The 17,653-nt window shown below is 46.2% G+C and overlaps 1 protein-coding gene across 1 annotated transcript in view; it reads right to left on the bottom strand.

The window, feature by feature from the left end:
* TMEM38B (transmembrane protein 38B) overlaps positions 1-13,578 on the bottom strand; it is a 55,382-nt gene extending 41,804 nt beyond the window's left edge. The window contains exon 1 of the mRNA XM_077817937.1: positions 13,423-13,578. Coding sequence (XP_077674063.1) covers positions 13,423-13,528 — 106 coding nt within the window. The 5' untranslated portion in view covers positions 13,529-13,578. The remainder of the gene's footprint in view (positions 1-13,422) is intronic.
* Positions 13,579-17,653: the final 4,075 nt, after the last annotated feature.

The raw sequence follows: 17,653 nt of genomic DNA, 5'->3' as shown, positions 1-17,653 counted from the left end.
TTTATTTGAGCATAAGCTTTCGTGGGCTACAGCCCACTTCATCGGATGTATAGAATGGAACATATAGTAAGAAGAGAGACATACACACACACGGTGGAAGTTGCCACACAAACTGTAAGAGGCTAATTAAGATGAGCTATCAGCAGGAGAAAAAAAATGTATATATATCTTCTTACTATACGTTCCATTCTATGCATCCAATGAAGTGAGCTCTAGCTCACAAAAGCTTATGCTCTAATAAATTTGTGCCACAAGTACTCCTGTTCTTTTTGCGGATACAGACTAACATGGCTGCTACTCTGAAACCTGTCATTTGGTAAAGTGAAAGTGTCCCTAGAGATGTACAAACAAGAAAGCAAGCAATATTAAATTTAATCTCTGCTCTAAGCATAGGAAAAGGAATGGTTGCCAAAGGGAGAGAGGAGAGTTATACTAAGAGAAAAAGTATATTTCCAGCCCACAGGTTATTACAAGCAACTGAAATTCAGAAGATAAAGATGCCCTCTAATGATCCTTTTTAAACTATCCTTGAACGATGAGAAGACCCCAATGGATATCAAAAAATGCACAAGTGGATCAAAGGCAACACACAGCCCTTACTATATTCACTCAATTGGAATATTCATAAAAGGCGGTATTTCTAATCATAGATACAAGCAAATATCCAGTAAAGTCAGTTTTTATATCTGAACTCCAGCACAAAAGCCAAGTTTACAAAACTGACACCAACTAGTTTCTTGGAGTTTCAAATTTAAACACAAAATACAGACTAAAGATTTAATATGTATTGCATGATTTGTTTTTACAACACTGCAATAATTATTAATGTTCAAAATCAGAGGATATCTATTCAGCTTGAATACTATTATCAGTGCTTTGGGCATTAAAGTTGCAGTTAATTAAGTTTAATTGTAATTGACAAGGTTAACAAAGGAGATAATGATCTGGGTGAACCATCAGGTTCACTTAATGACACATGTGAAGTGTATAAAAGGGTCATTAGATCCAGATCCCATATTATAAAATGAGGATTCACATACAGGAGGGGAAGACATGCAGAATATGGGGTAGTTTAGGTTTTTTAAATATTTATTTGGATTTTTATGATAATAAAAGGGGCACCTATCCAGAGCTCTTGCCCTGCCCCCCCCAAATACATTACAAAACCAGAAATAAATTAAACAGCAGCTTACCCCTCTGCCAGCCAACAGGACTAAACCTCCAACAAAACTATTTCCCTCCCCCTGCATTAAAAGGTACAAATAGATTAACCTTGCAGCATGCCCTTCACATCAGAACAAATGGCTATTTAAGATTGAGGAAAGGAATCTATTACAGAGCTGAGGGACCCTCACAGAGAATACACTACCATCTCTTTTAACCATGCTCCACCTCTTAAATTAAGGAGAATCCACCTAGCACACGCCCACTATTCACAACTGTGGCAATATGGCACAAGGAGAGAGGCAGTATCTCAAGCAGCAAGTTCCCAAGCTATTGAGGGCTTTATAGTTCAAACACAACATTTAAAATTCAATCAGGAAACCAAAAGGTATCCCATGTAAATCACTGAGTACAGGTATCATGTGCTGCAACTGGGAAGTACCATTTAATAGGCAGACTGCTGCATTCTGCACTAGTCTTAGTTTCTGGACTGATTAAAGTTACAGCCCCATGCAGAATGTATTGTACTCACCCAGTCTTGGAGTGACAAAAGTATGTATCATGATAACAGGGTCCACATCCAAAAAACCTGAGTTTTCCAGCCAGGTGCAGACAGTAAAGAAGCATTCTTGGACACTGCTGCCATATGATCATCTAACAGTACTGGGGATGCAGTAACACCACTTCACAAGTGGCAGGCACATCCTCTCAAACATAGGTGTAGCAATAATCCTTGGCATATCTTCCAATAGCTCTCCAACCTACCATCACCACGTCAGTTTTAGCCAGATAGGGGCATGGATAAGAGCTAGCAATCTCCCTCAGACACAGGATCAGGTGTTCAACAGTACTGTCTAGGCCTGGTGTAAACTCAAATATAGACAGAAGATGCATTATAGTAGATGTATAAAAGATCTAAGAGATGACCCACTAAGCTGTCAAACAGATCAGAGTTTAGTAGCTGAGGCTCCTTTTCTCATTCCTGGCCTGTAAGGGAAAGTTTTCCAGCTGATACGGTGTCTTAGATTTTAATAATCTTTGCTTTTTATATTTTGTACCTGCACCTAGACACAGTGATAGAGGTAATGAATAAAAACTCAACAGAACAACCCTATACAGTAAGACTGCCTGCAGTAGGCAGCAGCAATCGGTTTTGAGGTGCGGTGGGGGCATCACCAAAATAAATCACATTTCTGACAAAAAACTGTACATGCTATTTGTTACTGTAAACAAATAAGATTATACCTGAAAGCTTAGAGAAACATTTTTATTTTTTCTAGTTTACTCTGTGCATTTCTGACAGCATTTTCCAAGTAATCTAATTCACTGTCTCTCCTATATTCTCAGTTTTCTGTTTGGCAGGCTTTCTAATAGCAACAGGAGGGCAAAAAACATTTGAGGGTATTTCTAGCTATTTAATGCAGTAAGCGTGTGTGTGTTTGTTTGGGGGTTTTTTTGTTTAAGAAGTTAATCACACTCCCTCTTTTGTTCCTCTTTCCCAACCCCCTCCATATGCTTCCCTGACAACTGGCTGCATTCTCCATAGGCTTGTCACACTGGCACGTTACAGCGCTGCAACTTTCTCGCTCATGGGTGTGAAAAAACACAAGTTTCAGCCCTGTAACGTGCCAGAATAGACAGGGCACCAAAGCTGGTAGTCATGCTGGTAGCTACGCCCACCGTGGAGGTGGTTTTTTTAGAGCTCTCCCCCAGCGCTGTGCCGTAACTATACAAGCCACATTAAAGCGCTGCTATGGCAGCGCTTTAAGGTTGCGAGTGTAGACAAGCCCCACGACATAACTTCTCCACACTGGTGACGGTGCGTTCCAGTCCTAAAGGTGATGTCCACACTAGGAATCTTCAGCAAAAGCTTCCCAGTAGTAACACCAATAGAATCCTAATGCAACCAAATTTTCAGGAGTTTCTTGTATTTTTATCATGTGTTAATTAAGAACTGCTTAGATGCTGTATTAATTAACAACACAGTGCTTAAGACTCCAGATGCTGCTGGAATCATATTTACATTAGGGCTCTCACCAATACTGTCAAAAAAAATCCACTAATATTTAAGTTCCTTCCATAGAAACAGACTAGGGCCATGTCAACAAAAATTATGTCAACCTAACTTACGTCAGCATACAGCCAACGCAGTTATTAAATCACTTGTGTGTCACAGAGTCATCAGGGCGATGCTCTGGAACTGCTCCATAGGAAGCCAGTCAGGACTCTGGGGGAGCATGCCTCCTCTCTCTGAGCATACTATCACCAGGGCAAGCAGCTTACACAGTTTCGACCTTCCTGGGTCTGACCTCGGAGCATTCAGCATCCCCTTCCACACTGTGCACTTCCCACAGCAAGTCCACCCAGGTGGGGCTCCTGGGGAAGCCAGAGGGCCCAGCACCACAACTCCACAGTCAGACGTGACTTTCAGCCAGCCAGTAAAAGAGAAGGTTTATTAGTCGACAGGAACACAGCATAGGACAGAACTTGTTAGGCACTGAATTCTGTGCTTTCAGCCTAGTCCATCTTGGGGGAAGGGGAGCCCAGAGCCAGGGCTCTGGCCCTCCCCCTGCACCCCAAGCCAGCCAAGACTGACTCTCTTCCAGCTGCCTGGCCCCTGCTGTGCCCGTTGGTCCTCTTCCAGCCTGTGTCTTGCTTCCCGGGCCAAGAGTCACTTGGTGGCACCCCCCTCCTGGGTCTCAGGTCACGACGGGACGGCCATAGCATCCGTTCATACAGCTGGGGCAGCCCCTGCTGAAGTCACACCCCCTTATTCCCACCACCTAGATACTGGTGCAATACATAGGGAAACTGAGGCACAAACAGCATTCATACAAAACAGTAAGACTCACATAGGCTTACATACAATATAACAAGGGAAAATCCCCACTACCTCACATCTCTCCCCCCTTCGAGACCGATCTGAGCAGGGTCAGTTTAGCCAGTGACCTGGGGAAGTTCAGGCCTCCCTCTCTGGGACAAAGCATCAGCTATAACATTTGCACTCCCCTTAATGTAGGCCACCTCCATCTCATAATCCTGGAAGGACAGACTCCACCTCAGGAGCTTGGCATTGGCTCCTTATTTGGTGGAGCCACAGCAGGGCAAGTGGTCCGGATATACCGTGAAGAGCCACCCAAATAGATCCAGCTGCAGCCTTTTAAGAGCCCATTCCATGATAAGGCATTCCTTCTCTAAGGCTGCAGCGCCCTGCTCCCAGGGCAGCAGCTTCCTGCTCAGGTACATGACGAGGTGTTTCTCCCCCTTTGCATTTGCCTGCCTCAGCACAGCACCCAGCCCTGTGTCTGGGGCATCGGTGAACACCATAAATGACTTGTCAAAGTCTGGGTTTCCCAGCACCGGGCCCTTGACCAGATCCCCCTTCAGCGTGCACAGAGCCCTCTGGCACTGCCCAGTTCAGACCAGCTTGTCTGGCTTAGCCTTTTGCATAGCTCAGTGATGGGAGCTGACACAGAGCTACAGTGGGGCACAAACCTCCAGTAGTGCCTCACCATCCCAATAAAGGCCTGGGCCTGTTTCTTAGTCTGGGGAGTAGGTCGGTCTCTGATCGCCCCCACCTTGGCCGGCTCTGACTTTAGGCAGCCACTCCCCACCTTGTGGCCCAGATACAACACTTCTGCCATCCCCACCTTGCACATCCCAGCTTTTACAGTCAGCCCTGCACCCTGGAGGTGACTCAATCCCCTCTTCACCTGGGACACCTGGTCCTCCCAGGTCTGGCTAATGGCACAAATATCATCAACCACAGGAGAGGCCCCCCAAGGCTAGTGGATGGCTGCATCATCCCTAAAGCCAGCATGTCTCTGACCTCTGCAGCCAGGGCCTGGGCTGTGTTCCCAGTTACTCTGAAGGGGGCACACCTGATGGGAGGGCCAGCTCCCATCTCCGAACAGTGGACAGCTACAGCTCTTAGTGAGCCCAGGCCAGTTGGAAAACAGCTGTTGGTAGGAATGCAGCATCTCTCTGATCCCTGCCTGCTGGGCAGGGGTTAGCTGGTCAGAGAGGGGAACTGATTCCAGCAAGGCGCTGGCTCCTGTCTCAGGGAAGAGACCCACCAGGGGATCTTCTCCCTTCTCCCACTGGCCACACACGGCCAGTACCAGCCTCTCCCTGTCACAGTACGGCTCCATCATGTTGACCAGGTACCCTCGGTGGCTGTGAGCCTGGTTGGGCAGTTCCACCAAATTACGTCAACCTAACTTACATCAGAATACAGCCACCACAGTTATTAAATCACTTGTGCGCGCTCACACTTGGCTCCTTGTGTCAGCACTGCGCATCCTCACCAGGACCGCTTGTATCGATTATCTTGTCAGCGTGGGGCATTGTGGAATGGCTCCTGAAGGCTAGTAACAGTCAATGTAAGCAGTGTAGTGTCTACACGGACACTACGGCAACCTAATTACATCAACCATGACTCTTCACCACTCAGATAGGTGGTGTCACTAAATTGGCGTAGCGAGGCACTTACACTGGCGGGAGTCAAATTTAAGCGAAGACACTTGTACAGCTAAGAGAACACAAGGCAGCTTACATCGACCTAACCATGTATTGCAGACCAGGCCTAAGGATGGCTCCTATTTAGTCTCCTCCTCATCCACAGCAGCAGTCCCTAGTAGGGGTAGATAAACTGACTGCTTCTTCCCTGTTTCCACCTGCTTTTTCATACTTCAGCTCTTCTTAGCAATCTTTGACGACAGCAAAGCAGCTGGAAACTAAATACTGTATCATCACATGACCAGCCTGCTCCCCAAAAGCCAGCAGAGATCAAAGTTCGGGAATCTCTGCACTAAGCAATAAAAAGTAGCACAATTAAGTATCACAAACAAATCAAAACTATAAAGGTAGCCCAGCAAAGATTATGCTAGGCATCATTAGAAGTCTCTGGGCTCTAAACACTGGTGTTTTGCAATTCAATCATTGTTTTCTTGCTATAGTGCTGACATAGCTAGAAAGCTTGTTGCTTCAATGCTAACTGTCCTTTAGCATTACTATTGCTAACAACATTATGGGTGGAATAAAACCTTCAAAAACACAGAAATTCAATTTTAAGTAGGTCATTCACTTACAAATTAACTGTCATTTATGTCAGGTTTCAGAGTAACAGCCGTGTTAGTCTGTATTCGCAAAAAGAAAAGGAGTACTTGTGGCACCTTAGAGACTAACCAATTTATTTGAGCATGAGCTTTCGTGAGCTACAGCTCACTTCATCGGATGCATACCGTGGAAACTGCAGCAGACTTTATATACACACAGAGAATATGAAACAATACCTCCTCCCACCCCACTGTCCTGCTGGTAATAGCTTATCTAAAGTGATCATCAAGTTGGGCCATTTCCAGCACAAATCCAGGTTTTCTCACCCCCCCACCCCCATACACACACAAACTCACTCTCCTGCTGGTAATAGCTCATCCAAAGTGACCACTCTCCCTACAATGTGCATGGTAATCAAGGTGGGCCATGTCCAGCACAAATCCAGGCTCTCTCACCCCCGCCCCTTTTTTTTTTTCCCCCAGGGACACGGACACACACACAAACTCACTCTCCTGCTGGCAATAGCTCATCCAAACTGACCACTCTCCAAGTTTAAATCCAAGTTAAACCAGAACGTCTGGGGAGGGGGGGGGGGGGTAGGAAAAAACAAGGGGAAATAGGCTACCTTGCATAATGACTTAGCCACTCCCAGTCTCTATTTAAGCCTAAATTAATTGTATCCAATTTGCAAATGAATTCCAATTCAGCAGTTTCTCTCTGGAGTCTGGATTTGAAGTTTTTTTGTTTTAAGATAGCGACCTTCATGTCTGTGATTGCGTGACCAGAGAGATTGAAGTGTTCTCCGACTGGTTTATGAATGTTATAATTCTTGACATCTGATTTGTGTCCATTTATTCTTTTATGTAGAGACTGTCCAGTTTGACCAATGTAAATGGCAGAGGGGCATTGCTGGCACATGATGGCATATATCACATTGGTGGATGTGCAGGTGAACGAGCCTCTGATAGTGTGGCTGATGTTATTAGGCCCTGTGATGGTGTCCCCTGAATAGATATGTGGGCACAGTTCGCAACGGGCTTTGTTGCAAGGATAAGTTCCTGGGCTAGTGGTTCTGTTGTGTGGTATGTGGTTGTTGGTGAGTATGTGCTTCAGGTTGCGGGGCTGTCTGGAGGCAAGGACTGGCCTGTCTCCCAAGATTTGTGAGAGTGTTGGGTCATCCTTCAGGATAGGTTGTAGATCCTTAATAATGCGTTGGAGGGGTTTTAGTTGGGGGCTGAAGGTGACGGCTAGTGGCGTTCTGTTATTTTCTTTGTTAGGCCTGTCCTGTAGTAGGTAACTTCTGGGAACTCTTCTGGCTCTATCAATCTGTTTCTTTACTTCCGCAGGTGGGTATCGTAGTTGTAAGAAAGCTTGACAGAGATCTTGTAGGTGTTTGTCTCTGTCTGAGGGGTTGGAGCAAATGCGGTTGTATCGCAGAGCTTGGCTGTAGACGATGAATCGTGTGGTGTGGTCAGGGTGAAAGCTGGAGGCATGTAGGTAGGAATAGCGGTCAGTAGGTTTCCGGTATAGGGTGGTGTTTATGTGACCATTGTTTATTAGCACTGTAGTGTCCAGAAAGTGGATCTCTTGTGTGGACTGGACCAGGAACCCCTCCAACGCATTATTAAGGATGTACAACCTATCCTGAAGGATGACCCAACACTCTCACAAATCTTGGGAGACAGGCCAGTCCTTGCCTCCAGACAGCCCCGCAACCTGAAGCACATACTCACCAACAACCACATACCACACAACAGAACCACTAACCCAGGAACTTATCCTTGCAACAAAGCCCATTGCCAACTGTGCCCACATATCTATTCAGGGGACACCATCACAGGGCCTAATAACATCAGCCACACTATCAGAGGCTCGTTCACCTGCACATCCACCAATGTGATATATGCCATCATGTGCCAGCAATGCCCCTCTGCCATTTACATTGGTCAAACTGGACAGTCTCTACGTAAAAGAATAAATGGACACAAATCAGATGTCAAGAATTGTAACATTCATAAACCTGTCGGAGAACACTTCAATCTCTCTGGTCACGCAATCACAGACATGAAGGTCGCTATTTTAAAACAAAAAAACTTCAAATCCAGACTCCAGCGAGAAACTGCTGAATTGGAATTCATTTGCAAATTGGATACAATTAATTTAGGCTTAAATAGAGACTGGGAGTGGCTAAGTCATTATGCAAGGTAGCCTATTTCCCCTTGTTTTTTCCTAGCCCCCCCCGACGTTCTGGTTTAACTTGGATTTAAACTTGGAGAGTGGTCAGTTTGGATGAGCTATTGCCAGCAGGAGAGTGAGTTTGTGTGTGTGTCCGTGTCCCTGGGGAAAAAAAAAAGGGGGGGGGGGTGAGAAAGCCTGGATTTGTGCTGGACATGGCCCACCTTGATTATCATGCACATTGTAGGGAGAGTGGTCACTTTGGATGAGCTATTACCAGCAGGAGAGTGAGTTTGTGTGTGTGTTTTTTGGAGGGGGGTGAGGGGGTGAGAGAACCTGGATTTGTGCAGGAAATGGCCCAACTTGATTATCATGCACATTGTGTAGAGAGTTGTCACTTTGGATGGGCTATTACCAGCAGGAGAGTGAATTTGTGTGTGGGGGGGTGGAGGGTGAGAAAACCTGGATTTGTGCTGGAAATGGCCCAACCTGATGATCACTTTAGATAAGCTATTACCAGCAGGACAGTGGGGTGGGAGTAGGTATTGTTTCATATTCTCTGTGTGTATATAAAGTCTGCTGCAGTTTCCACAGTATGCATCCGATGAAGTGAGCTGTAGCTCACGAAAGCTCATGCTCAAATAAATTGGTTAGTCTCTAAGGTGCCACAAGTACTCCTTTTCTTTTTGTCATTTATGTTTGTCCCATGAAGCATCCTTTAACGCTAATGAGGCATCATGAAATCATGCAGAATGTGATTTGAGCAAAACCAACTAGTCTGCAAATACTGTAGTTTAGGGGTGAAGTTTAGGTTTCAAAAGCAGAGGCTGATGCAGAATACAAGTTTTCTGTTGTTTTTAAAAAAAATGTTTGACATTAAATAACTATTCTTGTAAAAAAGTGTGACAAAGCCCTGCTTTTCAATGCTCTCCCCTGTCATTTCTTCCTCACTGTCCTCCTCCAACCTACAAAATTAATGATTAATATCACACATCATGCTTGTCTTGGTTATACACCTAAAGGGTGAAATAAAAAACCCTTTTAAAATAAAATACTTTTAAACACTATTCAAGATTACTTAGTTTCCATATCAGTAAGAATATAGTTACTAACAATAACAACTTAGCACTAAAAAAAAAAAGGATCAGATTCACTTATCAAAACCCTATGCCAAGGATTCTATAATTCTCCTGAAAAAACATCAGCTTATGTGGAGAATCCTATAAATAAAAAAACTCTACATTAAATGTGACTAACAAGTGGCACCAGTACCTCACTCATGAACACCAAATTTCCCTTCACAATTTAAAGAAAATGTTTCTTATGTCACAAAGTGTATCAAAAGTATAGTAAAGAAGTTTTTTTCTCTTAAAAAAGCTCATACTTTAACAGGTAACCATGCCATTACTAATAAAAGGTACAGTTTCCACAAATTATCCCTACAGAGTACTTAGAAAAAGAATAAATTTGGAGTCCTACATAATACAGATGGTCCAAAGTTTAAGTTGTGAAAACAAAGAAAGCATTTCAAAAAAGTGAAGTCATTTTCTAAAAAGAATGCAGTAAACCCTCAATGTAATAAAATAGGATGCTAAATGCAGGCTGCTGACTGACTATGCTGTGACACGATGGGACACCACATATACTGCAAGTCTACTGACTGAGTTACAGCTGGAATAATTTTGACCCATTCACAACTCCAATATTTATGTTTCAGTTCTTTTGGGGGGGGGGGGGCGCTCAATGCCCCTTTCCCCACACAAAAAATTACTAATTCCATGCTCAAATTAGAAAATGAGCTATACTTAAACCAAGATAAATACTACAAACACAAATTTATGTATTTTAATTGAAATTTCTAAGTGAATACAATGTGTGCTCAAACCGATTCTATGGTCATTTACAGCACTGTAGTTTGCTGATAGGAGTACGTGTAGAAGCAACAAAAAAATTAAGCAAATACTGGAGAGTATTAATGGAAAATAAATTTTGAATATGTATACATAAGTGTTCCTACCAGAAACCTGATTCTAAAATAGGAAGATTCTAAAATCTTCTTGTATTTAAAGTAGTGGACAGAGGACACAGGAGATTGGGGCTCTATTTCTGGCTCTTCACATACTTCCTGTGTGACCTTGCACCAATCTTTAATCACTGAATCAGATCATCCATCTGTAAAATGTGGGTATTTCATTATGTTTGTGAGATGCACAGATACTAAAGTGAGGCATGCAAAAGAAAAGCAAGTCAGACAAAAAATTACAATCAGGGAACAAAAATATACCCTAAGACCAAAGTACCCAATTTACTCAACAGCTTAAACTTTCAATATCAACTAGCCACAATGAACTGCTTGCAAACGAGTAACAGATGAAGATTTATTCACTGAAATTCGGCTAGTAGTTCTAAATAGTAATTATTTTTTGAAATCAAGCTCTGTTCAAGCCTTTCAAAACAGAAAGATAAAAATATGTCAAATGAGTAGTTACGAATTATTTGTCCAGCTCTAGCCAGAGCTAGGAAACTGCTGCCACTAAAGCAAACTTTCTAAAATGCAACATTTTACTGAAGCCATACTGAAGATGTGCCATAAGAGGGGGAGAGAAGTAGGTCCTTTCTTCACTAATGTCCATCTCCAATTTGGACCTAATTCCGAAGTTCAGAGGAATTTGGAACTTGAAAGTAATGCAACATCTTCTCCGTTATCTATACATAGGAGATTTCTCACTTTTAAACTGCTTGTTCCTTTAATGTCATAAGCCAATATTTGTGACATCACAATCACTTTTACAGTAGGGAATTTACTACCACAATTGGCTTACACAGAGATGTTACAATCTAGCAGGAGAAGCAAGAGGTTTAGAAAAAAAGAAAGCTTCTATTAACATTACTATTAGAGTAATCAGCATAGATTAGCATCTGTGGAAGACAGAAATGTGTGGTTTAGGTATTTTTAATGCATCTGCCTACCACACTTTGATATTAGGCAAATAACTGACACTGCATATATTTATAGTCTTATTTAGATTTTTTCCACTTATTTTACCTAGATCAATTTCAAATATTGTTGGACACATTGTTAGTAATAAGCAAGCCTTGGCAAATGCACATGCTAATGGCAAACAGTAAAACTTCTCTTGGTGAATTTACTCATCAGTTATTGCAGAATAAGCTTTTTAAACAAAAATAAAGCGTCTAGCCCTTCTGGTAGCAAACAGCCTTCCAAATGTGAAGTAAACAGAGCAATGCAATGGTCTTCCTAAATCTGCCTAAGTCTGATAAAACAGTCATGAACTGCCAAAGACCCAGATATAGGGAAGTTACTCTGGGGCAGAGGAACTTTCCCAATCTTTGAAGTCACTCTACAGTAGTTATTCCAGTCTCAAGGCTGGATTAATCTATACAACACTTGACTCAACTCTATGAGAGGTGAAGGCTAGTTAATAGCCCCAAATCCAATAGTGCACAACAAGCCCCACAGAGCTTGCACTCCACCACAGACTTTCCAAATATTGCCCCAACTCGTATGCAGAAGAAAAATGTTGGAAATGCTACAACATAGCTTTCCATAGCAGGGGAGGATTTACTCTTATAACAGTTGAATTAGCTTCTACATGCCCAAGTGTCATGTTGACTCTGGAGAGTTTCTGGGCCCATCTTTGTTCAATCCTTCAAAAAATGCTATGTTTTGAATTTCCAAGGAACTTCAACCATTTCATCCCTTCTGTCCAAAGCCATGCAGAAAAAAAAAAAAAATCAAGCACCAATAGCAAGGCTTTCAACCAGCAAGTTACTGGACTATTTGTCCATTTATTTTCCCTAGCTTGAGAAAATGGGAAGGCATGGCATTGGTAGGAGATCATAATTATGTGCCTTTTGTTGCTGATTTATTGCTATTTGTTGGGAATATGCTGATTAATGAAGGGGTTCTTCATTGTTGTATATTTCAAAACTGTCAAAAGGCACCTAGATAAAAGGATGAGCACTATAATTTTACGTAAAAGAATAGCAGCAAGAGCCCAATCACCTGACTTGAAGTGCACAAATATAAAGTCAATAACAAGAGACTTATCCCTACAAAGCCATATAGAACATTTGGGTCTCCCTGCTTGAGGGGCACTCATTTCAAAGTTTTTTACAGAAAGTTTTCCCCTAATTTGCCACTAAGTTAGACAGGACAGAGGCCACTAGAAATTGTATTGGAACAGACATGAGAAAACTAAAGCTTCGGGAACAGACCTGAGAGAACTGGCAGTTGTGCAACATTATGGGTTTAACCATTTCCCCCCATTTCTATCTATTTAAATGTTCACAGCAAAGACAAATCATGGGCGGGCGGGCGGGGGGGGGAAGGACTCACAAAGTTACAACTTAAATGGGCAACAGAACATGTCAAGACAGACGCGGTAAGCACCCCTGAATCGCCCGGGGGTTCCCCGGCAGCGGGTCGGCTCGGAGCATCGCTCTCACCAGCGGGCTGCGCAGGGGCCGTGGGGAGCGCACCCCCGCGGACAGGGACGAGTCTAACCCCGCCACGCCGAGGCCGCTCTCGGGGGCCAGCCGGCGGCGGCCGACGTGTAACGCCCCCCCCCCCCCCCCGGGCCGCCGGGCCCCAGCGCGAGGCAGGGCCGGGAGGGCCGCGAGCGGCGGGGGGGGGGGGCGGGGAGAAGCGCCCAGCACAGGGAAGGGCGCGGAGGGGGGGCCGGCTGGACGGGGGGGGCGGGGCAGAAGTGGATGTGGGGGGCCCCCGCGCACCGCCCCCCAAAGCCCGGGGCCGGCGCTGCTGCAGACAGATGGGGGGGGGGGGTTACCATATACCCCCCGCCCCGCGGGTTGCGGGAGGCCGCCGGGGGGTCCCGCCCCCGGCCCTGCTGGGCCGCCGTGTCCCGCCGGGGGGTCCCGCCTGACGGGGCGGGGGGGCCGCCCGGGGCTCCCGGCTGGGCAGGGCGCCGCGGGGACGGACGCGGCGGTTGGGGCGCCGGGGGGGGGCCCAGGGACCCGGCACGGGGCGGGGGCGGGGCTCACCCCGCTGCTCCTTCAGCGCCATGACGGAGGCCAGGTAATGCGCCGCGTCGAAGAAGGGGAACATGGGCAGGCGGGAGAAGCGCAGCGGCACCTGCCCCAGCTCCATGGCGGCGGCGGCTCCTCGGCCCGGGCCCGGCCCGCCCCGACTCGCGCGCCGCCCCCACAGCTGGGGGGCGGGGGAAGGGAGGGCGCTGAGTGTTAATTGGAGGGACCAGCCCGGGGGGCGGGACTTGCTGGGGAAGGGGGGGCTGCTGGGGGCGGAGGAGGGGGCGGGGAGCTGCAGGGGGCGGGACTTGCTGGGGAAGGGGGGGCTGCTGGGGGCGGAGGAGGGGGCGGGGAGCTGCAGGGGGCGGGACTTGCTGGGGAAGGGGGGGCTGCTAGGGGCGGAGGAGGGGGCGGGGAGCTGCAGGGGGCGGGACTTGCTGGGGGAGGGGGGGCTGCTAGGGGCGGAGGAGGGGGCGGGGAGCTGCAGGGGGCGGGACTTGCTGGGGGAGGGGGGGCTGCTAGGGGCGGAGGAGGGGGCGGGGAGCTGCAGGGGGCGGGACTTGCTGGGGGAGGGGGGGCTGCTAGGGCGGAGGAGGGGGCGGGGAGCTGCAGGGGGCGGGACTTGCTGGGGAAGGGGGGGCTGCTGGGGGCGGAGGAGGGGGCGGGGAGCTGCAGGGGGCGGGACTTGCTGGGGGAGGGGGGGCTGCTGGGGCGGAGGAGGGGGCGGGGAGCTGCAGGGGGCGGGACTTGCTGGGGGGGCTGCTGGGGCGGAGGAGGGGGCGGGGAGCTGCAGGGGGCGGGACTTGCTGGGGGAGGGGGGCTGCTGGGGCGGAGGAGGGGGCGGGGAGCTGCAGGGGGCGGGACTTGCTGGGGGAGGGGGGGCTGCTGGGGGCGGGGAGCTGCAGGGGGCGGGACTTGCTGGGGGGGGGGTTGCTGGGGGGTCAGGGAGCGGCCCTAGGCATGTGGGGAGTTATTATCTGTATGGCCATGGGAGGGCTCAGGTACTGATGGGGCTGGGCTGCTCAAGGCAGGGATTAGGGGGACTGGGGGGAACATCTGCTTGGGGGAATTACAGAACCAGTATGTGGGGAGTTAGGGACCTGAATGGGAAGGAGGAGGGTTGGTAGGGGGATGAGGGAACTTTATGGTTATGCGAAGGAGTGTATCTATGGCATGGATTAAGAACCAGTGTGGATATGGGGGGTATTTGGGACCTGTCTGGGCACTGGGGGGTTGGCAGGGAGATTAGGGACCTTTAGGTGTATGGGGCGTGAGGGAATCTGATGGGTGCAGGGGATTAGGAACTGGTATGAGGATTGGAGGTGAGGTTCTATTGGGTGAATGCGGATTTGAGACCTGTACTGAGATGAACACTGTAAATTCCTTAAACAGCTTTTGCTTTAATCACAGGTCTTGAGTCCTACATCACTTTAGAAAAACCTCTTGAAGTTCTACCAGAAAATATCAAGTGGTTAGAGGAACCGGAGAGTTCTCTGCCCTGTGTAACAAAGCTTTCCTGCTCACCCTATACTAAAAGTTTATTTACATTACTACTACCTCTCCCTCCACATATGCACAGCAACAGAAGGTACTGGGTGGTTTTTCTTTTAGTAGCCTTGCCTAATGTTTTGACCCTTTAAAATCTAAGCACATTTACAAAAAAGGTGCTTCAGAGAAGTGAACTCAAGTTATGTGCACTTGATTTATTTCTGTTGTGTTAGCCTGTCTAAGGTGACAACAAATATGCTCCTCTCCCACACTGCTTCCACTGTGAGGCCTCAATCCGCGTTCAGATCCTCGCAGACCCAAGGGTCAAACCATACATATGTGACTGAAGGATCAGGGCACACATATGCTCCATTTATTATTTAAAAAAAAAACATTTCTAACTGACACCCCCCAAACTCAGCCTGGGCTCCAAGAGTCAAGCTGGCTTCTGTCCATCTCACCCACCATCACGAGTCATAGGGACAAAGATATCAGCACTTAGACAGTTCTGCTGATCATGCTACAGGAGCCAGAAAAAACCTGGCTCATTTTGCTATAGCTGTATTGGCTAAATTCATGCAGATCTGCCTCAAAACCAGATGGTTATACTGCTTAAGGTGTCATTTTTTACACTCAATTTTTAAAAATGTAAATAGAGCCTAAAAAGTTAGGTTGTATGTTTAGCCAATATTCTCTCTTCATTCCAGAAAATGACATTAATGATGCTTGTGTGAAGTTACCTGTTACTAACAAGTCATTTGGCAATTCATGCCACTCGGAGTCGTTTGGAGCAAGACTTAAGATTCCCTCCATGTGCACAGCCACTCAATTATTTTTTTCATTTTTTGCTTTCCACCAAAGAATCTTAAGGTATTTGGTCTTTGGCTTAATGCTTGTGTTTTGTATGGGACTGAGTAAGCTCTGTGCTTAATAAATAAGTGACTACATAAAGCTAAAATATCCCAGCCTTTAACAAAACTGCTTGAATCCTATAGGATGAGAGAAATTAGAGAGGATGTAGATATATTAAATGACAATCCATCCTGAAAGCATAGGAGGTAATCTCCCCATTGAAGACATACCACTTTAACTGATACTGAATTTGGAACAAATTTCAGCACTGGAGTAAGCAGGATTATTGAAGACTATTGAAGTCTGTGGGAATTGATTCTGTTTACCCCAGTACACGTCACTGTTTCTCTCTACTTTGTGTTTTTCTGAGCCCAAAACTACAGAGAAGTTACTTGAACTGCATCTTCAGTGAACATACATCCGAAACACTGAAGTCAATGGAGTTACCTTAAGGAAAACAATAATTGAATCTTGTCAAATAATGTCAGAGTTTAACGAGAAAATCCCTATATGGTCAGAAATAAGTAAAGTACAATAAGCAAGATATCATGCTCCCTTCCAAGACAGAAGGCATACACCAGACTGCTGTTCTATCACCATATCACTTCCGAGAGCAAGGGTGAACCTTTATTGTTGATCCTTTTAATGAAATCCTTACATCTCCCAAGCATCTGATCACATATCTGCACCTCAGTTGCCCTCTACCTTTGTGGGGGTCTGTAATCTCCCACCCCCCCCACCCCACCCCCCGCTGGGCAGATAATGTGGCTTGTTAGGGTTTAGCCCTCCAGCCAAACCTCAGGTATAGTCCTTTCCCTTTCAGGGCTCACAACCATAAATAGCATCCAAGCTAACTAAGCAGTTCCTTACACTGATGATATATGGGGGGACGTCCTCTCTCTTTCCCTGCTTGGAAGCCCGCTCCCTGAAGCCCCAGAATAAATTGGTAAACCCACCAGTCCTCCAGCTCCTTCTAGTGCCATGTGACTAACTCCCATGATTTTATCACAAGTCTCATGATATACAATGTTTTACTTAAAGCTCCTGCTCCATACAGATCCCTAAATTGTCTGCTTTTGCAAAATAATTACATGAGAAGCTCAACTTTCATTTAAAAAACAAAAGTAAGTTTCTAGCCCTCAGGGATGCAGAGAAAAGCTTGAAAATGTGAGCTGAGTGCACCCAAAGGGCTCAGACACCAAATAAACAGAACCAAAATATGTTTGGCTTTTTTATTTTTTATTTTTGTAAATCCCATTCCATTTTGGGGCCTGACTTGTGATTTTTGAACACCTGGGGTTGGCAGTCCTGCTAATGATACATTGCCTCAGGCCTTTTCCTTCTTGTTGCACCCCCCTCAGCTGCCTTCTATGACCTTCCTTCTCACACACTTTCCACAGCTTCCTGAGTTTCATGCTTCTTTTTCCTCTCTTGACAGAACCTTTTAGGCAGTTTCTTGTTCCCCTGGTTTTTGGGCTTCTTGCCACCAAGCACTTCCTAAATCCTTCTCCAACAATATCACCCCTCCGCTTTTATATGGCCCGAGTACACTCAACACATGATTCCCTTTTGATCAGGTGATCCAGGAGTACACTTCACTCTTGAGAAACTACATTTTCCAAAATCCCATTCTATTAAAGGGGCCAGTAATCTCCCCCATTTTAACAGGACCTGACCTTAAAGGGCTCACCATGCTCTGCCATACTTCCCATCCTTCCCAGGACAGAAGGACAAAGATTTTAATGTTTGTGATGTAAATTGTACACTGTGGGAGGGGAGTAGGTGATGAATAAGGTATAAAGGATGGGCTGTGCTGTGAGGTGATTGGTTAAGTGGTACACAGAGGTATGATGCCTGTTGAAGGCCATGGTAGAGGAACAAGAAGAGATTTAGTTGGATGGCTGGG

Source organism: Eretmochelys imbricata, chromosome 5 (assembly GCF_965152235.1).
Source record: "Eretmochelys imbricata isolate rEreImb1 chromosome 5, rEreImb1.hap1, whole genome shotgun sequence".
Classification (NCBI taxonomy): domain Eukaryota; kingdom Metazoa; phylum Chordata; order Testudines; family Cheloniidae; genus Eretmochelys; species Eretmochelys imbricata.
Note: the sequence above shows the minus strand (reverse complement) of the source record. Positions and strands in the feature narration are given on the sequence as shown.